This window comes from Furipterus horrens, unplaced genomic scaffold, assembly GCF_987537825.1.
Source record: "Furipterus horrens unplaced genomic scaffold, mFurHor1.1.pri manual_scaffold_11, whole genome shotgun sequence".
Classification (NCBI taxonomy): Eukaryota; Metazoa; Chordata; class Mammalia; order Chiroptera; family Furipteridae; genus Furipterus; species Furipterus horrens.
Window position 1 is genome coordinate 77,603,729 of NW_028327181.1, and position 25,251 is coordinate 77,628,979.

At 47.8% G+C, this 25,251-nt stretch overlaps 1 protein-coding gene across 1 annotated transcript; it reads right to left on the reverse strand.

Moving 5' to 3' along the window:
• Positions 1–776: 776 nt before the first annotated feature.
• PIP4K2B (phosphatidylinositol-5-phosphate 4-kinase type 2 beta) lies at positions 777–25,044 on the reverse strand. Its single transcript, XM_090257895.1, has 10 exons — positions 24,777–25,044; positions 15,018–15,115; positions 12,118–12,214; positions 9,612–9,764; positions 8,576–8,722; positions 7,503–7,541; positions 6,919–7,032; positions 3,596–3,854; positions 3,047–3,150; positions 777–2,439 (listed from the first exon to the last, which is right to left on the reverse strand). The coding sequence occupies exons 1-10, from the start codon at positions 24,933–24,935 to the stop codon at positions 2,359–2,361; spliced, it is 1,251 nt and encodes a 416-aa protein (XP_090114021.1). The 5' UTR covers positions 24,936–25,044; the 3' UTR covers positions 777–2,358.
• Positions 25,045–25,251: the final 207 nt, after the last annotated feature.

Here is a 25,251-nt window from a genome sequence, read left to right on the forward strand (position 1 = left end):
TTCAGACTGCAAACCAAATATAATATCTTCATCATTATAAAAAGAGAAAGAAAACTTGTATAAACCAAGATAAATAGCTTTTAAACATTTGAATGCCAAAAGAAGAGGGCCAAACCCAAGGTTTTGAAAATAGCACAGAGAATGACCTTTAAAAAAACAATCTAAAATTCACCAAACCTCATCTCAAATATTCTGACCCAATCAACACTGTCAGAAACACAAAAGAGCATTTGAAACAGGATGCTACCTCTCAAAATGTAAACAATATACAAAAAAAAAAACAAAACAAAAAACCACAAAAACACAAACTCAATGTTAAAGAAGTTAGATACCTGGTAGCTCATCTTTAACTGACAGAACTGTGTTACTCATACACATTATGGCAACATGATCAGCAGACCAAACGCAGGAAGCCGGCAGGAGCCTGAGGCTATGGAGGCTGCCGTTGCCGAGGAGCCTGCCAAGCTTTGGAGTTGCTGGGCCTGGCTGTGAGCAGATCCAAATTTTCATTCTTGATTAGAAGGTGGGAAAATCAAGTCCAAACCTTATTCCTATATAATCCCTTCCTAAGTCAATTTTGTTTTTTCCGTGAGTCCTTCCCCAAGTCACCTCGTGGTCTTACTGCTGACGTTCAGAGCTACCTATGGCCCCTTCTTGGGGCCAGGGCAGTTTTCTGAACCATCTGCTTCATCCAGAAGGGTCCCTGCAGCCCCAGAGGAGTCCAAAAATACTGTCTCCATGCCTTCCTGGCCTAAACACTACAAGTCAGGCAGAGACCATGCTGGTTCCTGCTCCAGAAGATGAACTTGGCCAGGTTTGGAGGGAGCCATAGGAAACAAATCCATTCAAAATGCCCCCACAAACTTTCTTCACATCCGTGGAGTTTTATCATATCCTAAGCCCCCAGTTCCTGGTGAGTGGTTGAGAAGATACGGGAAGCTACCTCCCCAGTGCAGGGCTGTTTTCTCTCCTAGCCAGACCAGACCGCTCAGAGGCCATCACAGAATGACACACAGTTCAACTCTGAGGCCTGGATAACAAGGCTCAGCAGGTGGGTGGGGATCCTGAAGGAGGCTGCAGGAGGCTGCTCCTGAGGAAACCTGTGGGTGGCAGAGGTGCTAGAAGCCTAGAACGGGCCTCAAGGAAAAACAGCCCTGAGGCTGGGCCCAGGTCCAATACTACCTCAAGCCTCCATATTGGATTTCCTGGGTCACATCCTCAAATGATCCAGAAACAACCTCAGGCCTGGCCACCATACTCCAGGGTAGGAGGCATCAGTCCCTGCTGGCCATAACGTCCAGGTGACAAACCACAGGCACAGGGTCAGATTACCTACATGGTGGCGCTGGGGCCTGAAGAGGAACCTCGGCAAGGAGTACCCCAGGTGCCTGGAGACATGCTCCCAGCTAAAAGCTCACCTACAAGTGAGGGCCTGGGAGAAGGTCAGAAGGAAGTACATGGAGGGAGGGCACAAGCCCTCCTTTGATCATCAGCTTCCGGGGTTTCTCCAAGGGGAAGAAAACATTCAAGCACAAGAGTCCTTTCTAGTTCTTCTTGACAAAGTGGGTGGCAGGCTTTCCAGAGAAGATATCTGAACTCCAGGGGCCAAGAGAGCACAGGGGCCTGAGTGATGATCATGTGGGTCTCAGAAGCAGCTGTCTGAGAGCCTGGCAGCAACCCCCACCCTCCCCAGCCTACGAGGATGTGTGCACTCCCCTCTGAGGTCTGACTGTGATCCACGATGGCTGATGTTGAGCTGGAGTGTCCCGGCCAGGGGGCAGATTTCAGATGAAGGGGTCACTGGGATCCGAGGAGGAAAGGTGAGGGAAGTTGTGCACAATCCTTCATAAAACTAAAGTTAATCCAGCAGGAATGAGGTGTCAGAGCACTTGGCTCTGAGAGGACCCTGGGCTGGGTCTGTAGGGGCCTCTGTAATGAAGGGAACTCAGGGCAGGGATGGGGATGGTGGATAGGGGATGACATACATCATTATAAATAGCAAACCTGGAGCAATGAAATTTCAGTAATACCCAAATAAGCCCACAGTCACCTCTAGCCCCAAGGTATTTCAAAAGGCTACAAGGTAACAAAAAGGAAACCCCCTTTTTAACCGAGGTCAAATGGGGGGGAAAATCAAAGGTAAGCAGGTGAGGCTATATCCTGTGACTGCAGGCAAACACAGCACATCCCCGCCTCCCTAGAATCTATCAGTGTCACAGGCTGCAGTCACACTGCTAACGCCCTCCCCGACCCCAACTCTGCTCCCACCCCTCCCATCTAGCCCAAATACACCCTCTCCCCAGACCAGTCCCGGACCCCATATCTCATTCTCTGGCTCTGGCTGAAGGCAGAAGGTCACTACGTCAGGATGTTAGACATGAATTCATTGAAGCGTTTGGAGTACTGCTCAGGGTTCACGGTCGAGATCTCGGCCCCCGCCTGTAATACAGAGGCCAATTCAGGTCCAGCTCCTTGGCTCTCATTGGTAGACTGCACATGGGAGGGGCCTGGGTATTCTGAAGCCTCAGGACTGGCACTAGAGCTGAGTACAACCCCTCAGACCAGGCAGGCCACCTCGACAAGTGGTGGCTATGTCTGGTAATTGCCCTGGCCCCCTCCTCTGATTCACAACCCCAGGGCTTCACCCACTAAAGCAGAGGCAAGTGCTGGTGAGGTAGCAAGAGACTCCGGATCTCTGTGGGAGCCGCTGCTTGGAGAAAGCAGCTTGAAGTCCATGGGGAAATGGACCTCTGGGGGGCAGTGTGGGCATGTAAACAAGCTAAGACTGGCAGCCCATAGGATGCACCATGTGCCCAGCAGCCCTGGGGAAAGATGCTTCTGGGCTTAGAGTCTTGAGGGCCAGAGAATGAAGGGGAAAACCAATTGGCCATACTGCCCGGGGGTGGCATACAGGTGGTGGAGAGGGAACACCAGCCAACCAGGCAGGCTGCTCTTCTGGTGCCCTGCCCTTGGAAAGGGGCAGGAGAGTCTCCTTAAAGCAGGAGGCCTGAAAGTCTGGGCCTGGCTGGAATCGGGGAGTACTCACCCCATGCTTCACTGTTTTGGCAGCATGTGCAGCTTTCTTCTTAGTATCGTATGGTGTGAGGATATCAATGATGGCCATAAAATAGACCTCCTTCTTGGGGGCACCTGGAAGGGAAGCAGCAAGGAGGAAGAGGTGGCAGGGAGAAGAACAGAAAGCAGCTGGGTCTATAACCCTTCGGATATGAGATCCAGATTGATCCCTATTATTGTGGATCTGAGAAGATGATTAATAGAGTCCCTCTCAGAAGCTTTCATAGCTCTTATCTTATTTGATTTTTACAGCTCCCTATGGGAATATGAGTATTTATAAGGTTTTGTCCACCCCACGAACATTGAGCCATGCATCAAACATCCAGGAGAAGCAGAAAGGGGAAGAAAGGCCTAACAGAGAAGGACCCCAGGGGCCAGAAGACAGATGATGACTCAGTATGGGAATCTGGAGGCAGAAAGAGGCCACAGTCAGCCATTAATGAGGTGGTGGTCCAGACACCCACAGGACAGCTAAACCACGAACCTGAGGTGGGCAGGGCAGGCATCAGCTCCTACTTACTTTCATGGCTTTTCATGGCATAAACATCAACAGAGGGATCAAATTCCCCAGGACCGAAGAACCGAGGGAAGCTGAGGAGGTTGCCGGGGCTGTCGGGGGGGGTGCCATAGGAGCAGAGCAGGCTGCCGCCCGCCCCGTCATTCTCACACTCCTCGTCCTCTGCCCGCTCCTCCACCTCCATCTCCTCCTGCTCGGCCCGGTCCACATCGTGGATGCCCACCAGCAGACTGTAGTCCATGATCTTCAGCTGGGCCAGGAACTAGGGGAGATGGAGGAAGGAGACAGAAGGAAAAGGTTACACAGGACATCCCAGTGGCATCTGGAAAGGGGAGGAAAGGGCGTTCCTTTCAAACCAGTTCCCCAGTTCTGAAACACAACAGAGTATATCAGAGTCTCTGCCCTCATGAGCTCAATGTCTAATGGGGAAGGTGGTCATCCCGCAAAGGCAAGGAGCTGCAGGAGTCCAGCAGCGGGGAGGGAAGCCTCCCTGGGGAAAGAGGTTGAGACAGCCTGGTGGATAAAGAGGAGTCAGGCGGGCAGGGGCTGTAAAGGAAAGGTGGATGGAGCACTGCAGGAAGTCACATGGTCTGGGACTGAGAGAGGCTGCGGCAAGTTTGAGGACAGCATAATGGAATGCTTCACTGTGCCAGAGGCTAGAAAGATGGATGCAACGCAGCAGTGTCTTTCAAACCACGACTCTCACCCCACTATGAGTATTAAGTCCAATTTACTGGGCTAGGACTAGGACTTTTTAATTATTATTAAATACTATAAAATTGAATTTAAAAATCCAGTACATAACATGAAGTAAAGGTAGATAATATTTCATTGTGTGTGTGTGTGTATGTGTGTGTTGGGTTGCAAGGTAAAATGTACTTCTAACTGGAGGTAATAGGCAAAGTTTGAAAAACTATACAATTTAGCTTCGTCACTAGTCAGGGTAAAAATGGAAAGAAAAAGAAAAGGAAACACTATGTAAGAATGACAGAGCCTTTCTTTAGTGAATTTGACATCACTTGCTTGGCAAAAAAAAATGACAGAGCTGACCAACATTCTCAGCTCTTCCCTCAAGGTCAAAAGAGGCTGTGTGGTACTGGGGGGAACGCTGGGGTCCTCTCCGGCACTTGGCCTCCGTTTCTCATCTATATAACGTGTTGTGAGCAGAATGGTGTCTCAGTTCTCATGATCAATGACTCCACGACTTGGAGAAGAACAAAGAGTGTGGAAATGACACAGGATGGAAGTGATGGCCAGCCAGCATTCCAGTCTGGCTAATAGTAAGGCCTGGTCTAAATCCTCTGTGAACTAGCCAGCAGCCACCACCAGCCACAAATTGAGCCTGCAGCACCATGAAACTGTCCAACTGACCATTGTGACTAAGGGACTAGGAGGAGAATTATAACAGGACCAAAGAGGCTCTACACACAGGCCCAGAAAACAACTAAAAGCACAAGAGGCTCCAATGACAGATCAGCAGAATCTCCACAGCAGAGAAAGAAAGGTGAGGGCACCATTCCAAGCACCTCTGGACAAAGCCTTCTCAGGGCCTAGAGAGAAGGGGCCGGGATCCCAGAGGAGACAGAGTCCATGACCACACCCCCTCCTATCCACCTGAGAACAATTTATAAAGTAACATGTAAGTGAAAACAAATTAATTGTGTAAACTGCCATAAATTCTTCTTAGAAGCAAAGTAGGGAGAAAAGCAGGAAAGGAAGGAGAAAGACTGAACAAACTGAACATTAGAATAAAGGTACAAACGTAAGAGGGAATGATTAAAGAAAAGCTTCCTAGCAAAAAGAAGTTCATAAAACCCATGTTCAAGCAGAATTACTCACAATGAAGCAACTCAGGTGTGATGGTTAGTATTACGTGTCAACTTGACTGAGCCACTAAGTACACAGACATTTGATCAAATATTATTCTGAGTGTGTTTGTAAGGGTGCTTATGAATGAATGAACACTTGAATTAGTAAAGGGAGTAAAGCAGATTGCCCTCTTTAATGTGGGTGGACCTTATTCAATCAACTGAAGGCCTGACAGAACGAAGCGGCTGACCCTCCTGTGAGTGAAAGGGAACTTCCCTTTCCTGCCTGCCTCTGAGCTGGGACATCAGCTTTCTCCTCTCTTCAGATGCAGACTGAAACACGCACTCTTGCAGGGTCTCGAGCCCGCTGGCCTCTGGATGGACTGGAACCACACTATCAGCTTTCCTGGGTCTCTAGCTTGCCAGCTGTAGATGTTGAGACTTGTCTGCCTCCATAATCATGTGAGCCAATTCCTTATAATAAATATCCCTCTATCAGTCAATTTATCTATCCATGTATCTACCTATGTATCTACACCCTGTTGGTTCTGTTTCTCTGGATAATCTTAACTAATACACCAAATGTCCACTGGTGGATGAATGGGAAACAAAATGCACTCGTGCTGTCAGCGCACACACAATGGAGGATTACTCAGCCTTACACAGGAAGGCCACTCTGACATGTGCTACATTACAGATGAGCCTTCAAGACACTGTGATAAGTGAAGTTAAGTCGCACAAAGAATAAATCCTGCATGATTCCGTTCATAGGAGGATCCCAGAGGAATCAATTTCATAGACACAGAAAGAAAGGTGACTGCCAGGAGCCAGGGAGCAGGGGGAATGGGGAAGTAATGTTTAATGGGTATAGAGTTTTAGTTTGGGACAATGAAGTTCTGGAGATGGATGGTGGTGATGGTTGAACAACAGTGTGAATATCCTTAATGGCACTGAAATGTACACTTAAAATGGTTGAGAAGTAAAACATTTTAAAATTTTTTATAGGGTTTGGTTTTAGCGAGCAGGTTCCCAATTTATTTAAATAGGAGACACTGAGTTATCAGGTGACTCAGATATCACGCTATTTCACCCCTGTCCTCAGAGGAGGAACTTCTCCACAGAAGGTTACAGGTCAGTGGAGAATCGGGGCCAGTGGGAGGCAAAGTTGGTGGGTCCTACTGGCTGGTTTCCTATCACTCTGATGGCTGGATGGCTCCCCTGTGGGAACCCCCAGAAAGGAAGTCTGAAGGGGAGTTTGAAAAGGTGTTGGAGCAGATGAGGAAAAGCATTCCTAACTAAGTTACCAAGATTCTACTGGCACAAACGGTGTTCCCCAAATGGAACGTCATTTGCACCAGATTTAGGCGCAAATAACCACCCACACTGCTCAAACCACCACCCTTCCTTCTGTCTACACACTTGGAAAGTAGTGAATTCAATTTTTTCTTAAACAGGCTCCTGCTCTGGAGACCAGAGGGGGCCCTGCTCAACTAAGGTGAAAACAAGGTTAGTAAGTACCTCTACATCCCGTTTCAGTTTTTCCAGAAAGTTCTTTTTACTCTCCTCTCCCACGTGCAGCTTCTGCCCTTCATTAAGGAAGTCATTGTCTTTAAATGTTGGCAGGTCTTTGGCCTGGGAGAACAAGAGCAGTATTAGCTGGGTGGCCTGATTCATTCACCCCAGGGACCCCTGCTGGGGACAATGGCACAGAAAGGGGAAGGGTCTTTAAAGCACAGATGATCAACCTGCCAAATCAACAGCTCAGCACAGGAGGCTACAGACCCAAGCTGGGCAAGGAGGGATGGCAAATATGTGGCATATGTCAGACGATGAGGACTGACCAAAGCCTGCCTTCCTGCTGGGCCTAGGCCACCTCAGCGCTCAGGCGGCCACTCGCTGCCCCAGGCTGCCCCGTAGCACAGGTACTGCCAACCCTGCAGGACTATGAAGAATCCAGGAAGGCCGAGGTGCTTAGCGACACAAAGGTCTGACAGGAGGCACGTCTGGGGAGTGGCCTAGGGGCTGGGAAGGGGGAAGGAACCGGGTAGCTGACAGGACAGCCGCATTCCAGCCGACCCACCCCGCACTCAGTCCCAGCATACCTTCTCCTTGTCACTCGCTTCTCTGGCAACGGTAGAACCCTGAAAGGATAAGAGCCATCAGGACTCCAGCTGAGGCAAAACCCGCTGAGCGGGAGGACAACGTGCACCAGTGTTTGGGGGGAGGCAGTAGGTGAGCCAAACCGGGCCAGCTGGAATCCTGGAGTGGCCAGGAGGCGGCAGCTGCTTCACCCCCCCCTGTCGCGGACCGTTTACAGTGCTTTAGCTGTTACAAGATACATGCTCAGGAAACAGGGCTGTACCCAGAGACTCGGTCCCTGCCCTTAGGGAACTCTCCCTCTAACAGGGGAGGCAGGTATTAAGCACTAGTTACACAATTAATTAACCCATTCATTACGATGGTGCTAAGTGGCACAGGAGAGGAGACAGGATGCTCTGGGAGCTCCAAGCACAGGGAGAAGCCTGGACTGGAGAGGGGCACTGGCCAAGGCCTGCTTCCTGGAACGAGTGATATTTGAGCTGAGCTCAGAGGGCAAGCAGGAAGTAATTTGATGGGGGAAGGTGGAGGCAGAGAAAAGGGCAGGAAGGGAAATAATGTCAGGCAGCCTAGGTGAGACCTTGGGGACGCAGAGAGCACAAACACTGCAGGAATGGCAGGAAACCGGTGTGGCTACAGCAGAGACAGGGGGAGTGGCCTGAGGGGACCAGTGAAGTCGGGAAGTGAGGTTCCAGAAGAGCAGAGTTCTGGGGTTCACAAGCACAAATGTGTTCTTTCCCATGTGCTGTCAGTCCCTAGGGACTGGACAGAGGCCAGGGTGCCTGCTTCGGAACAGCCTGTCCCACACTGCCGTCCTTACTGTGCATATCCCACTGACAGGCGTTGAAGAACATCATTTGTTACATAAATATGGTACACTGGGGGCTTAAATAACCTCCTGTCACTGTCACCTGGACTTCAAACAGCCTTTGGCCCACAAGAATTAGGCTTATCAACTCCAGAGTCCCCTGTCCATGCCAAACATATGTTCTGGCTTTCCCATTATGCGGCAGCTGGAGTCGTGGCCCTTCTGAGCCTCTGAGAGAGCAGCCAGAGAGCTGGGAACAGAGCCCTTTACCTTGAGGTCATACTTGCGGTGCACAGTGAGCCGATGGCTGAACACGTTCCTGGTGACCACCATGTAGGTCTCCACGCCATCCACGGTCAGGCGGTACATGCCCAGGAACTGTGGCAATAGGGTATTGCCGTGACATTCCACTATGAACTAGAAAGGAAGGGAAGAAGGTTAAGGAACAAACGAAGGTGCCAGGATGGACGGGGCTCTCCCCAGGCTAAAATGCTCCCTGCCCGGGATTCTAAACTGGGTTATGTGAAGTCACGGGGTTCCTTAGCCTCACAACAGGCAACAGCCACCCCCACCCCCAATTGGCATAACAGTGAGAAGCTGAGCAGGCACTGCAAAGCCCCTTTGGTTTCATATTATTGGGGTCCCACCGCAGGAACATCACTAATCTAGGCCTTGCATGGCCTCTGTGGGCTGAAATGGGAAAGCCACAGGGCAGGGAGGCGCAGCGGCAGCTCTGTGATCCGGCTGTCTGGGAAAACAGAATGGCTCCAGAGCAAAAGCTCTCACCCGTGCCATGCCTCAGGGTTTTCTGCTGTAATTCCCAAAAGGCCAGAAGCCCCTTTCACCACTTCTCAGGTGCCCTGGAGAGAAGCCAGCTTTCCCTGAAGACCCAAGAGGGCTTGGGGTAGGTAGGCACTCAGATCATGTCACCACACTCCCTGCTTTTCTCAGGGACAGGTTCCAGATGAGCAGGGAGTGGGAACAGGAAGAAAAGCAACCCTACCGAGCTGACAGGACCACCTTTAGAAGAAATGAGGCAGGTGCCAAAGCGTGAAAACTTCCAAGTCTGGCAAGAAACAGCTGTTCAGCTGTGTCTGAGTCAGTCACATGCCTTCGGTTCTCCTTTTAAATTGTTCCAAATAGGCATTTCTCCTCACAGAAACATGATGCCAGGGAGGGCCAAGCACTTGCTCCCACGAGGTGCCTGCCACTACCAGAGGACCAGTCTCCCTCCGAGATGCTTCCCAGGGGCTCTCTCTCCTTCTCCCACCCCACCCCGTGCTGTCCGGGCTCGGACTCACCATACCTGGTGGTACTTCTTTAAGATGTTATGCATCTCAGCTACATCCTCACTGGACACAGTCTTGATGACGAAGCGCCGGTCATAGGTGGTGAGGAAACGTGTGCCGCACCGGCCCTGGCTGTCACTGTTGATCGGGGCGCTGCGCGTCACTGAATTCTGATGGACCAAGACAAAAGCGGGCTGGTCTTGGGAAGGAGACGGAACTCTGACTTTTATGCTGAGTCTTCTGTTATGGGCCAGATTGCTCTGAAGCCAACAACACTGAGACAGATGGGACCCGACCCACCCCTTCTCTCCTAGGAAGCTCGTATTTCTCCCAAGAGTCTTCTTTAAGAGTGACAAGAGTTGTTCCTAATCCCTGACTGCGTTGGGAAGAGGATTTCCTGTGAAGCATTTCCTCTCATTCTCATCCCAGACAGTGACCTCAGATGTTAAGGGACTGGGTTCTAATCCTGCCATTCACATGAGCTCTGACCCTCGGGTGAGCCATTTAACATCTCTACTCCTGACTTTCCTCACCTGGAACACAAGGAGGCAGACTGAGGTGATTTCCAGTGTCCCGGAGTGACCAAAGCAAAGCTTAGAAATATTCAAGAGGTCGAGCATGAAGAAGTGATAAACAGCCATCTCCTCTCCCTGTATGTTCCCTGATGCTAGAAAAGCCTTCCCAACGTGGGAAGTTGGTCCTCACCTCTCTGCCCAATACCTCTCCCTTCACTTCAGACTCCTGCTTATCTGTGCAGGGCTACTAGGCAGTTCTGAGTGGTTTTTCTGGTTCTGTCCCTTATCCTCCTCGAGGCCCCATGCCCATTAGGATCAGAGAGCAGAGAGACGTGTTCATCAAGCAGATGCTGGGAGGAGACCTTTGGGAGGCAAGGCAGGGAGGGAGATCCCACCTGTCCCTATTCCCAAGAAAACACATGTGGCAACTGCTCACGGAAATGTCTCCTCCCTAAGCTTTTTCCTTGTCTCCTACCTAGGACCTGACTCTTCACCTTCACCTAACACGTCCTCATGAGAAGGGAGCATTGCCTTCATGGGGGAAATTGAAGTCTGAAGTGGTGAGGGGTGCTCTAAACTAAAGGAACACACCCCTAAAAAGTGTCCCCAGTCTGGGAATGTTGAGTAGGCTATGTGACTGAGGGCCTCACGCTCCCAGCCTGGTCCTTTTACCAGGAGGGTTTAGAGGCCTCAAGCCCAGTGGGAAGGCTAGCTCTACCCCTGCCTCGTTTTCAGGCAGCCTTTTCTGACTCTCTAAATCACCAGTAGTCCAAGAGTACAGAGTCCCCTCCCTGCATTTTTCAGTCATTTGCCCACAAGGCTATTAGAAAAAGAAGGCAGACACTGAGAGGATGTGGCTAGATGGCCGAGGGGAGGGGAAGGTGCGACCATGGAAGAAGCCTGAGCAGGTTACCTGGGATTGTAACAGTGGCAAGAAGTTTTGAGAAAGTCTCAGGCTCCAATCAGGTCATGATTCCATTTAGGATCTGGTCCTAACAGAGGGGGCTGCAGAGACCTCCCAGTACCTCTTAGACATTCCAGATCGTCCCAGTCCCCTCTCACATCCCCCTCACCCTCCTCTTCAGGATATACACCTTTGCAGGAGGCCTTCCAGAGTGGAGGAGGGGGGAGGGAGGCTCACCCCATCTGCTTGTCATGAACTACTCTGGGAAAGGCTTACTGGGAGTGGGGCGGAGGAAGTCATGTTTTAAAAAGTGGGGCATCCATTTTAGATTTCACTAGGCTGTACACTCCTCCCCCCCCCCCCCCCCACAGGCAATGGAAAGTCAGCTCTAGTTCTTAGTGCTACCAAGGTGAAGTGGAAGATTCTCCCACCTTCACCACTGGGCTGTCTGCAAAGGGAAGAAGGTCCAGGGAAGGGGAGAGGTGGAGAAGTAACAGAAACCATAGACTACACGTCAGGCTATAATGTCCCTGATATTGGGATTGAATATTGGGATTGATTCCTCCCAATAGGACAAAGTCCCCTATGACATTATCACCCCCTGAAAGGGGCAGTTTCCCTGCCATACCTAGCCCCTCCCAACATCAGGACAGGGGACAATTTAGGAGGTGGTACTCATACCTGGCAAGAAGTTACACTACCCTTGAAGTCTTCCTTTTCTAATCTGTCTTATCTGCTTTAAGAGGCCTCATCTCCCGTTGGCAACAATTCTCTCTCCTTTAAGTCAAACTACGAAGGAGGAGGGTTCTTCAGCCTAGACTGGGAATGTCAGACTACAGTGAAACAGCTCCCATACACCCTCTCCCTCCCACCGTCTCCCCCCAGGGAGAGGAGCCTGAGCCCATGAGGCATCATAAGAAGCACCAAGGCCCACACCCCTCCAAGGGCTCACCAGCACAGAAGGAAAAGAGTGCCTGGGCCGGGGAGAAACAGGACAGGAAGACACAGCACAAGAACAGTAGACACTTTTTTCTCTACTTGTCCTGTGGCTTCCTGACCCTACTCCATTTGCTAATCCCTCCGATTTTGCAAAGACACCAGTACCTGGTAATCCTGATCGTCAATCCCAAACCTTTCCCGAAGATTTCGGAACACCATGGGGCAGTACTCCTTAAACTTAAAGCGGCTGGGGAGGTTCTCCCTAGGGAAAAGCAGAGGCAGATCCTTGTGAATGTCTTCTTGCTCACTTAATTCTCACAGCAGAACTCCCAAAGTGTGGTCCACAGACCACTGGGATCTGCACAATCCACAGCGCTGAAAATGTCAGTTTCCAGGCCACATAAATTCTGGAGGTGAGTCTGGAAAGCTTCATTTTTAAACACTCCAGGTGATTCTGGGCACATAAGTTTAAAAACTTTACGTACCGTATGTTCACCTCGTAAAAATTAATCTAGCTGTATACTCAAGATTTGTGTACCTTTTTTATTGGAGTGCATGTTATCTGTCAATAAAATTACATTAAAGGAAAAAACCTACCTGCCAGGACGTGAGACTGAGTGTAGACCCCACTCCACAAGCACTGTACTTACTGCAGCTGGTTCAGTCTGACTGCTGAAGGGAAAGGCCTTTTTCATTAAAGAGACCTTCTCTTCTGGGGATGTTCCTATCAAAACATCCTGGTTATATCCAGGAAGCCTCTCCCTTCCACTGGGATGGAGAAGGAGTGCGCTTTAAATCGGAGATCCTCAGTCACTTGACTGGGATCCCATCTTTTCATGGAGCCTCATTCGCTGGCCCGAATCTCCACCCTTCCCAGTCCGCAGTCCGTCCACAGGCTCCCAGGAGGGGAGAGAAGCCTGGAAGTGATGCCTCCTCCAAATCTTCCACATTGACAATAGTCACTCTGCTTGGGAACTCCCTTTCAGAAATATGTTCCTCTGACTCTTTCAGGATGATAGACGACAAGGAAATAAAAAGCAGTGGCTTCCATGGGTCAAGTTTGGCCAACCACCATTTTTGTAAATAAAGTCTCACTGGAAAACTTAAAAATATATAAATAGCAGTAGCTTCTCACAAAGGCAGACTAGTCTGCCCTATTATACCTGTCTTCTAGTACATGCTGCTGTAGTTTAATAACTAGCACATCAGCAGTCATTGAAAGGACCAAAGGAATAAAGAAAGATAAAAGAAAATAAGAGATTGGATGCTCTACTTCAGACCAAGATGTCAGGTGAGGGAACTTCACCAGCGGTCATGGACCCTAAAATGGGCAGTGGCACAATGCCCACCTCTAGAGCCCTGACCTCTGGGACAGAACCTCTTTTCCTACCTCCAGGCAGAGGGCTGACTGCCTGTTTCTCCTGGGTGGTCTGTTATTGTGATGTGATAAGAAACGTATATTTGGTTTTCATTCCTGTTTCTGACACAGAGCTTCTCAAACCTTTACAATTTTTTAAGTGATAAGAGCAATAAAGGTATCTTTTGTTATTCATAACAAGCCCCTTTCAACCACACCCGAGTTTATTTTCGTGAGGTGATTTTTGGGAAGCCTCTAAGGCTGGGTGCTGGTTGCCAGGGGAACCAACCAGGATTACAGGGTTGGAATTTTCAGGGAGGGGATGGGGCTGGAGGTTGAATCAACCACCAAAGGCCAATTATTTAATTAATCATGCCTTCATAATGAAGCCTCCATAAAATCCTCCTGGGTTCAGGAGCTTCCAGCCTGGTGAACATGTGGAGTTGTGGCCAGAGGGGGCACATGGGGAGGGCATGGAAACTCTGCACCCTTTCCTCATGCCTCACCCTATGTATCTCCTCCATCTGGCTGTTGTTGAGTTGTAATCTTTAATAATAAACCAGTAATCTAGTAAATCAACTGTTTTCCGGCATTCTGTGAGCCAGTGGAACAAATTAATTGAATCCGAGGGGGAGGGTTGTGAGAACCGCCAATATGCAGAGGTTGATCAGAAGCACGGGTGACGACCTGGACTTGTGACAGCATCTGAGGTGGGGAGGCAGCAGCCTTGTGGGACTGAGCCCTTAATTCATGGGACCTGAGGCTACCTTGAATTGCAGGACACCGAGCTGGTGTCCTACAGAAGCGCAGTAATGTGCAAGTAGAGAAACACGGGAGACTTTTTTCTATACAGGTGGCCGCTTAGCAAGCAGCAGCTAAGAAGACAGCTGCTAGAATAAGATGTTATTACTATGGCAGAGAGAGGTCACTAAGGGACATTTTCAAATCAAGCTGCTCCTCCAGCTAACAGTCTGAGACTAGTGGGGTGACAGAGCCCAGCTGGTGAGGTGGTGGGGACTGTGGAACAATGGAGAGTGGAACCAGGATTCAAATGCAGAAAGGAAGAGTGAACAGCAAACAGTTTAGGGGGTGACCCAGAGTGGGATAAAAAGCAAGGCCTCCAGACGGCTTAAGCAGGCCCCATACCACGCCAGGTGAGGTGGCTGCTTCCATAAAGCCTGAGACAACCTTCAGACCCCAGTGTTAATCCAAGAAGCCACAATGGACAAAAGTGGGAAGAATTATTTTGGAGAGCACCCTCAGGCACCGTTCTCAGCCTATTGTTCACACACCAGTTGGAGAGAAAAGAGCTTGGCTGCATCCCAGGCCAGGATCATGTCTGGCAGCTTCTTGCCTCAGACCAGGATCAAGATAGGGCCACTGCTGTCAGCCTCATACGAGATACCTCAGCTCCTGACCGGCTCAATTCTTCCAAAACTGGCCCTAGATCAATCACCTTGGGCTGAGCCACATGCTCCGAGGACAATGGAGGTAGGCAGATAAAGGAGTGAGATGACAAGACAACCCGGGAGAGAGGCACATAATGAATGCATTTTTCCGGCCAGTTTTTCAGCTCTGTGATCCAGGTGTCGCTGTCACACCCTGCCAGGTGCTGGCTTGGCCCTGCCTTACACAAGGTTTTAGAAGCTCTCTGCCTTGAGGGAAAGGACTGCCCACAAAACCTGCGCCCACTCAATAGGCTACTTACTTATTGAAGAGATGATTGTCCACCTTGATCTTGCTGTATGCTTTGAAGTCATCTGGCATTAGCATGACAGGGACAGGGACATTGCTCAACTCATTGATCTGCAAAGCAAGGGGAAAGGGAGGTTCTCAGCAAGGAGGTCACCTGTCTCAGAGAGACAACATGCATGCTACAATGTGGATGCCACCATCTCACCAATAAATGCCCAACATCTTCTCCACCAACTGAAATTCTCCCCTCCTGATATGGATCAGCTCAAAAGGTCCGTCCTCCACAAAGCTTTCCATGACTAGACCCCAAATGTTCCTTCCCATCTTAGAATTCCTGGTTTGTCCATCTTTTGGTCACCTCACAGCCTCTCTCATCGTAGTTAATGCTTATACACCTCGTAAGCCTGCTAGACTATAACCTAGGCAAGACTGTTATCTTTGGGGGCTCCATGGTGCTTGGCCCCATGATGCGCCCATGGCAGGTAGTAGATTAATATTTGTCAAATGCAATGATAAACAGACCAATGAATAAATGTCACCCAACCTACGTGAGTCCTGAAGCCTTTGAACAGTTTCACACAAACTGTGGGTCACTCAAGAGATCAGCTTAGGGCAGGAAGAGCTGGGTGTATAACTCTTTATCTCCAAAGTAAAGGATGAAATTTAAAGTGTGCAGAAGAGGCAGACACCCGGCCACTGGCTCACTCTTAACTCTCCTGACTAAAGCAGGGCCAGTTTCTAAAGCTGTGTCTTGCCTTATGCTGACCTGGAGGAGATAGGGTAGGATGCTTTGCCCCCACTGCAAACAAACCTCCTCATTGTCTTTCATCTCCCTTCAGTCCGCTGGAGCCTGGACAGGGAGCTGGCTTCCCACTGGCGCAGAGCTGAGAGGGCAAATCCAGCGCTTCCCCATTCCCAGCTTGCCTATTAGTGGGCTAATTAGCCACAGATGTCCTCTCCCATCACAGCAGAGTATTTGACGTTTGACCCTCAACACAGTTGCCACTAATGCATTCAGGATTTACAAAGGCAACTTTAGTCCTGACTTAATGGATAGGGAGGAGGGAGCACAGCCTTCGGTCTCCCAGATACTTTCCTTGAAAATCCTATTATCTCAATGAGGCTCATGTGGCAGTGAGGGAATAGCCCAGTCATTAGGACTCCTCCAGAAGCATAAATGGGGGGAAATAGCATTTAATTTGCTGCCTCTTTTATGTTCCAAACCTTTTTCATTTAGAGGCAGCATTTAATTTGCTGCCTCTTTTATGTCCCAAACCTTTTTTATTTAGAAATATCAGAAGGTGGAGGAAGTTCAAGTGTATGCAGTCACTGGGCTGGGGAATGATACCTTTCTGGAGTTGGTGAAAAACCCAGCTGACACATGGGGAAATTAAGGAAGGCACAGCAGTGTATGGGGAGGAGGAAGACAGTAGGGTAGTGTTGTAAGTTGCCAGTGGGGCAGAGACTCAAATATAAACTGCTGGGAAAAACTGGCAGAGATATAAGAGTAAATGCTATATGATTCCATTTATATGAAATTCTAGAACAGGAATCTATAGTAAGAGAAATCCAGTAACAGGTTGTCTGGGTTGGGCTGGGGGAAAGCTAACTATAAAGGAACATGAGGTGCCACTCTAGGGTAATAGGAATGTTCTATATGTTGTTTGGAGTGATGATTAATTACATGGGTAGATATGCATTTGTAGAAACTCATCAAACTGTATACTTAAAATTTTCAGCATCCAGGTCTGTGATGCCTGCCCCTGGGTAAAGGGCCACCAAAAACAAACAAACAAACAAAAAAAGCCACACCAATTCCCACTCCAAGGGGGGCTCACAAGGGAACCTGTTTGTTAAGTGTGCGCCTGTGGAGGAAACCATTCCACTTCCTTGCTTTTCTGCCAACAGAAACAATTCATGGTAGCTGTTCCACTTCCTTCTTCCTGGCATATTAAGATTGGTTCTGAGAGTTAAAGAATTTCGTGGTCTTTTGCAATTCTGCCTTTTCTAGCTCATATCATGCTAGAAAGAATGTACCATTGGTTCAGAGCGTATAGTTTTACACCAAACGTTCTAGTATTTTCTACTAATGGATTCTGGGCTAGTATAATATCCAAACTCAGTGCCAAGGCCAGGACTTTATACCAGAGGACTAGAAAAAAACTGAAACATTCGCTTGAGAGGGCTCAACTGCCCCTTAGCCAGGATGAAATAGTCTAACAGGAGCTATTCAGGAATGCTCTATTCATTAATCCTCTGTGTAACTCAGTGCAGCGTAGTTTGAACGGTTATTAAATTGGTCAGTTTTTAGTTCTCCTTTCACCTCTATTCTTGACTATACAACCTAATAGCAAGAAATTCCTGAGATAATATATTAGTGAACAATCCATACATCTGAACTGTGTAGACTTATCCCTCATTTCCACTGGACCACATGTAGACAGTTCACTCTAAGGATTAGCTGTACTTCTTTTTTAGTTGGGCTAAACTTTATATCCCCAGAGAATCCTATTCAATTTCAATTGAACAAGCACTTACTGAAATATCTACTACCTACTTCATTTCATGCTAGGGAGGAGGGGGCGTGCAGTGGGAGAAACGTGCACACAAAAGTAGGTGGCTTATCCTCTTATTAGGGAGATGAGACAAACCCGTAATACAGGGAAACTGGAAGGCAAGTAGCATACAAGTTAGTGAGAACAAAGGGACAGACATCAGAATAGCTGATGTTCAGAAGAGGGTGAGGTCAGTATGGTCAGAGAGTCAGACTCCTAGCCTCACTCATCAGTCTAGAAACAGCACCTAATGCCCCTCCTGCTATTGCCAAGAGCACTTGACTCAGGAAGAATGTACAAGATCATGTTACATCCTTGCTTAAATATCTTCCATGGCTCCTCATCAACCTCAGGGTCAAGGTTTAACTCCTTACCCTCACATTTAAGGTTTTTCCTGATCTGACTTTAGACTCTGCCAAACTTCTATTCAGTTTACTTCTTTTCAGCGTATTGAGGGCATTGCTATATATGCCAGTACTGTGCCAGAGGCTGGGGCTACAAAAAATGAAAAGACATCTCTCTCTTTAGCTGGGAAGACAGACAACTAATAACTAATACAACGTCATAAGTGCTACAGAGTTCTGAATAAAGGGAGATGGAAAACCAGATGAAGAAGTGATTGATTCTGACTGGGAGTAGAAGTAAGAGAGTTGGTTGCAAGAGGAAGTCACAGAGAAAGGCCTAGTTCTCAAAAAATGGGAGGAAGGGAATCCCAGGCTGTGAGAACAGTCAGAACCAAGACTGTTGTGAAAGTATATTCCCATTTTAGGTAGTGGGGGAAGAGAGTCTATAAGGTGGCAGGATAGGGCAGAAGAACTAAGTGGAGGAACTGCAAATTGGTAGTCAGAAAATAGTCACAGGGATGAAAACTACAGCACAGGGAATATAGTCAATGACATTGTAATTACTATGTATGGTGCCAGGTGGGTACCTGAAATATTGGAGGCACCACTTTGTAAAGTGTATGACTGCCTAACCACTATGCTGTACTGTACACCTGAAACTGATACAAAATAATATTGAATGTAAACTGTAATTGAAAAATAAAATTAAAAAAATAAAAGTGGAGAGAGAAATACATCTATCTTTCCTAGATAGATAAACGGTCTAGCATATTATCAATTAATAAATAACAGCTGCTTCTATTTATTGAATGCCTATGAGTGGCCAGTACTTTTTATTACTATATGTTATATATCATATATATCATAATATCAAATATAGTCTGTTCTCTACTATTATTTCTATATTTAATAATTACATAAGGGGTTTGGCCAGGTAGTGCAGTTGGTTAGAGCATTGTTCTGATACACCAAAGTTGTGGGTTCGATCCCTGGTCAGGGCACATATTATAGGAATAAACCAATGAATGCATAAATGAGTAGAACAACAATTCAATATTTCTCTATCTTCCTTCCTCTCTTTCGCTAATAAATCAATAAATTAAAAAAAATTTAAATAGTCACATAAGACATTATTAATTTGATTTTGCAAAAGAGGTTCAGGGTACCTTGTTCAAGGTCACACAGATAGCAGGTACAGAGGCAGGATTTGCTCCCAGGTCTCTCTGGTGACAAAACTTGGGCTCTTTATACTGTGTCATGCAATGCTTCTTATGGACAGCTACCTTGACTAAGGGTAGTGTTTTCCTTTCCTTGCCTCTGTCCTAATAACTTCAGGGAAAGTGTTGTGCTCATGTTATAGAAAAGGAAAATGAAACTCAGAAAAATTACTACTCAAAGGCTATACTAATAATAAAGGGCAGAGCCTGGATTTGAATTAGTTTTGTCCACTATATGATAAATTTGGATTCGACTATGCAGGCAATGGGAAGTCCTCTCAGGTTCAAGTCTGCGAATTCACGTAATCAGATGGGTGACACAAAAAGGTAGTTCTGAAATCAAAATCAAGTAAGGATAAAAAGGGCAAAGATAATAAGCAGAAAGACCATTTATGGGACCCATTACAATAGTTCAGGTGATAGACTGTGGCAGCAAGAATAAATAAAGGGCCCTGGCTGGTGTGGCTCAGTGGATTGAGTGCCAGCATGTGAACTGAAAAGTCACTGGTTCAATTCCTGGTCAGGGCACATGCCTGGGTTGCACACAACTGATCAATGTATCTGTCACACATTGATATTTCTTCCCTCTCTTTCTCTCTCTCCTTTCCCTCTCTCTAAAAATAAGTAAAATCTTAAAAAGAAAAAAAAAAAGAATAAAGGAATAAAGCTAAGCGAACAATCCAAGATCTGATTAAATGACTTCCTCTGCAATAGCTACCTTGTCTTCCGCAGATTAATTTAATTACTTATTCCTCTGTGCATCTTTATATTCTAAATATCAGATTAACTTGGGTAATTATTCCTTTACGTGTTGAATTTCTCCACTAGGCTGTGAGCCGCTACAAAGAAAGAGACTATCTTACCCATTATTTTGTCCCCAGCATGACTGGCACCCAGTAGTTGCACAACAGATGTTGGATGGAGGGATGGGTGGCTAGAAAAAGGGGATTGAAGGATGGCTAACATTCGGATAAAGACAAAAAGATACAGCAAAGCTGGTGTGACCATACCAAAGGGTCACGCTCTGGAGGATGGGAGAGAAGATTAACATTAGCTACTGAGGCTACAACCAGACTGTAAAGAATCTTAAATGCTAGGCAGAGAAGAATAAACTTTATTTGACAGACAAAGGGAAGTGAGTGACTAAAAGTCTTCAAGCATGAAAGGCCATGACTGAAGCAATGTATCAGAAAGATGTGCCTTTCCTTTACTATCTATCACATTTCTGGACCAACTTCTTCCACCTTCAGCAGAAATGCACTTGGGAAATGCAAATGCATTCAAATGTCTCACCAAATACAACATATTGGGATGGTAAGTTTATCTCACATCATGGAAATGGTTTTTGGATTATCCACACAATTAACTCCATGAGACATTAGCATGAAAATGAGGAGGTCAACTAAACTAAATGAGGAACAACCTAGAATCAGAGAGTTCACTCTATGCTGATTCTACTGGAGATAAAAATTCAGTCACCAGTTCTAGTCTGGTTAATTTCTGAGTCTAAAAGCCTTCACTTCCTTGTGTGACCTTCATTGGAACTGTTACCCAGGAGGCATGAGCTGAACATAAAGGCTTCCTGACATGTCCCAGGGTTCCGTGGGTGACTCAGCAATGGGCTGGCCACCACTGACAATCATTTGTTACCTGCCACCATCAGAAAACACAACGTATTGGGAACTACACTCTCAATACCAAGGAGCCTCAGCAAGACCTGACACTCCAGAGGGAAAGGCCAGAACAAGAGAGCCACAGGGGTCAACAAATTCACCCCTTTTATGCCTTGGTTTTTCTTCTCCTCCTGCTGAGTCCCAATGTTTCTATGAAGTGGGGAGGCTCGCTAAAGGACAGATTCAACCAAAGGTCTCACTAGAGCAGAAATATTTACTGAAGATTTTTAAAGCAGAGCAAGAGAAAAAAAAAGCAGGCAAAGGAGATTCTGGGTCTGCATTAAGCAAAAAAAATGAGTGAACATAATGAGGGTGAAATGTGGGAGATAAATGAGTAGACTTAAGAATGACTCTTTCCCACACTATACCAAAAAATTTTAAAATGCATTACAAATCTAGATTAAGAGCTAAAACTGTAAGAGTTTTTCTTAGAAGAAAATGTAGGGAAAAAATCTTCACAACCTTGGGTTAGGCAAAGCCTTCTTAGATATGACACCAAAAGCACAAACAACCAAAGAAAACAGATGTTAGACTTTATCAAAATTAAAAACGTAAGCTTCAAAAGAAAATATCAAGAAAGTGAAAAGATAACCCAAAGAATGAGATAACATTTTGCAAATCATGTATCTGATCAGGAACTTGTATCCAGAATATATAAAGTACTTTTGCAACTCAATAATAAAGACAAATAATCCAATTAAAAGATGCAAAAAGTTTTTAAAAAATGGGCAAAGGGTCTTGTTTGTTTTCTGCAAAGGCTCTTAATAGACATTTCTCCAATAAAAATATACAAATGGCCAATAAGGACATGAAAAAAAATGCTCAACTTCACTAGTTACCAAGGAAACACAATTTTAAATTACAATGAGATAACATTTCACACCCACTAGGATGGCAAAATAAACAAAGAGGGACAATTAACAGAGTGCTGGCAAGGATGTGGAGAGACTGGAACCCCCCATACACTGCTGGTGGAAATATAAAATGGTGCAGCCACTTTGAAGAACAAAGCTGGTAGCTTCCCAAATGGTTAAATATAGAGTTACCATCGGCTGCTTCTAGTCCTTCTGATCTACCTGGATGAGGCTTCACACACACCTGGTTCTTAAAATGGCCAACGGGCCATCAAGCTGGGTCTGTCTTCTCTGGTCTCCATGCCCCGCCCCTCTCGAAGGCTCTCTCATCCCTAACTACAGACCCTTTGAGCAGTTTTTCACCCACTGAAACACTGGTTTCTTCTCTTTATTAGTTCTCCCCTGACAGATTCAAAGTCTTCTGATTTTTCTCCCTGTTTCCTACACAGTGTCCCTCCACCACGTCCAGGGGAGTCGTATTCTTGTCCGTGAGAGCAGCTCATATGACCACAGGGAACTCAAAAGCCTCTTTTTTCCCACCTAGAAGTAAATCAACCACTTCATGAGAGAGCAACTAATTTTACTATAGATAAAGACATATTCATCCTTCACACTTCATACACCATCAGCCATAAACCATCGTGGTCTAAATGCCTAAATGGGTGAGCAACTAAGGAATCAAAGGAAAGGTGAGATCTGAAACCTCAGACTGAACAACACTGCAATAGTGGGCTTCTGAAGTAAGGTAATCTCCAAGCAAGGCCAGCAATTCACTAAGAACAATGTGGTCCTGACCTCCCCCTAGAGAATTGTAAGATTTTATATTCTTGTTCTGGGGAGGTGACTCCATTTCCCAAATGGGGACCTTTAAGTACTAGACTTAATGCAGCCTGAGTTGAAGCGATAAAACTTGGGACTAACTGACCCCCTGAAGCTCAGCCTGTCCAGGGTAGTGAGGCCTAGAGCATTTCCCAAGGTGCCTGCTCATTATGCCCAGAGCCGAGACTCTGACTTACAGTCAATGCCCTTCCAGCTAGCCTTCAAACGAACTTTCTGAAAGTTAGCAAAGAAAGAGGGGTGACTGCCTAGTCCAACAGAGTAGGAATCACAGATACCTATGCATCTGCCATCCAGAGGCTTCCACCTGATGCTCCCATTAGAGCAGACTGATTACATGCCTATCAGAAAACCAAGCACCACACACATTCCCATGGACTGGCATGCACAGGCACACACACTGGAGCACACATTCAGGTTCTCTAACAGGACCATAATTCCCAACTGTCCTGGCTCTGGGCTGAGAGAGACGACAAGGAACAGGAGGCAAAGAAAATGAGACCTGTCCCTCAAGCACCACCACTGGCCAGCAAAGCCCACAGCGCTGGACAATGAGCTGCATCTTTTGGTGTGACCATAGGCAAGCTAATCCTCCACCGGGGGCCTCCATTTCTTTGTGTATAAAATATGGGACCCAAGGACCCTTCTAGCTAGCTGCAATGGTCCTAGTTCTCAGATCTCTACTAGTTCTCTGCACAGACAGGATGCTTTCTAGTGAAAAGCAGGCAGCATAACATAACAAAGGACTGACTTCTATGCGGGGACACAGGGTTCACTTTTTGGTGACCCAGATTCCCTTGCAATGTTGTCAAATGACCTCCGAGGCAGCAGGAAGAACAAACTCTGCTGGACTATCGGCCAGAAGCAGCTCCCAGAGGTCTGGGCATTAAAGCAGCGGCACTCCCTATGCCGGCCAGGACCCTCACACCCCAGTACTGAAACAGTAACCTGCCCAAGACCAAGAAACCAGCAAAGACCTCACCATACACAAGTGCTTTTCTGTGTTAGTTGCAAAGATCTAGAACCCTGGCTCAGACTACAGTTTATACATCTTCCATTCAGACTTCCACCTGATGCTTCCATTTGAGCAGACTGATTACTTCCCTATCAGAAAACCAACCAAAGGTTCCTCTATCAAAGCAAAGCAAAGTCTTACTGGCCCTGGGGCCCTCCGTCCTCCTTTGGTCTTAAGGGCAATTTCAAGTACTCAGAAAAGTCGGGGGACTAAAGAACTGAAAGTCAGAGGAAATCCAGGCCATTAGCTTCATCTTCCTCATTCCAAACTTTTAGTTGGTGAAGTTGGTTGTTTCTGGTCCTTTTACTTCCTCTGCTCGTTCCTGGTATAGGGAATCACAGTGAAATGGTCAGAATGCAAGGGGCAAGTGGTTGGAAGGGGAAGAAAGACCCCAAACAAACAGGACATAAACAAAGTCCTCCAGCCCAAACACTGGGCTGGGCTCCAGCTTCCTGCCAGGGGCTGTTGGAAAATCTCAAAGCACCCCAAGGATCCAGGGGACCTCTCTCAACCTAATCACCGTGCATTATCACACCCTTCGTGACTATACAATAGGAAGTTAAATACATGAGAAGTCAGTCTTTGACATGAGCACCACAGGAGAATGCAGGAAGACATTTCTACTATGAATTCTCCTTATAATCAGGCCTCACCTTCTCTCAAATGATTACATTCTCTCTTCCCCCTAACCCAGGAAGACCCTGGTAAAGTGTCTGTGGTTCAAGGAAGCCTGTGCTTTTCCAGTTGATACATCTTGTTCAAGAAGAAAAAAGGAAACCCAGGAAGGATTTCCATAGTCAGGGTAAGGAGGTCTGGAGGATGGGAAACTTCGAGCAGCCACACCAAACGACCAGAAACAGAGGAACAGTCAAGCTGGCCAATGCCACTTGCCCTGTCAACTGGACAGTGAGCAGGCAGTGGGTTGTAAGGAACAAGGGGAAAAACACATGCAACAAACAGGGTGAGGTGAGAAGAGAGGGAGAGGGGATGAGGGCGATTCCACCGCACCCAGGCCTTTCCTCTGTGCTCCAGGGACGGCCCCAAGCGAGCACACCAGACGCAGGAAGCCAGAGGGGCTAGAGAGAAGGGGGGCGGCGACGGCACAGCACTAAGATACCAGGCCTCTCCCGTGGCGCGCGGGGAGTGCACACCAGACCAGGACGGCGTGCAAGGGTTGGGTGGGCGTGCAAGTGGCTTGTCAAGGGGCTGCGGGGATCACTAGCAGCGCCCGCGGAGCGAAGGCGAGGGGCGTGGGAGCGCACAGGGAAGCTGGTTACCGTGTGGTTCACCCCCCACATCAGGACGCTGAGGATCGGCTCGCTGGCCCGGAATAGCTTCACTTTCTGGCACACGAAATGCTTCTTCTTGGTCTTGGTCTTGCTGGCGCTGAGTGGCGCCACCGCCACCGCCGTGGTGCTGGTGCAGTTGGACGACATGCCCGGGGCGGCGGCAAAATGGGGGGAGGCCGAGACGGCACACAAGCCAGCGGCCCCAGGCCTCCCCGGGACCGATCCCCACCCCCGCTCTCTCACCGCGCCATGGTCGCGCCCGTCCCGTTACCTCCCCACCCCGCCCCGGTGGTTCCGTCCGCACCACGCTCCGCCCACTCCACCCCACCCCGAGGGAGCTGCAGGTCGGCTCCGCACCCTGCACCCCCAGCGGTACAGCAGCTTTGGCGTCCCCAGGCCCTCTCCTCCTGGCTGAGGTGGTACCGCCCGTCCCGGGGAGGTAGTGGCCGCCCGCACCCGCCCC

Coding starts and splice junctions, on each gene's coding strand:
- PIP4K2B (XM_090257895.1), bottom strand. CDS start 24,935: ATGTCGTCCAACTGCACCAGCACCACGGCGGTGGCGGTGGCGCCACTC. Junction 9,765..12,117: donor TTGACGATCAGGATTACCAG/GTACTGGTGTCT, acceptor TTGGTCCATCAG/AATTCAGTGACGCGCAGCGC. Junction 7,542..8,575: donor ACCGCAAGTATGACCTCAAG/GTAAAGGGCTCT, acceptor TTATCCTTTCAG/GGTTCTACCGTTGCCAGAGA.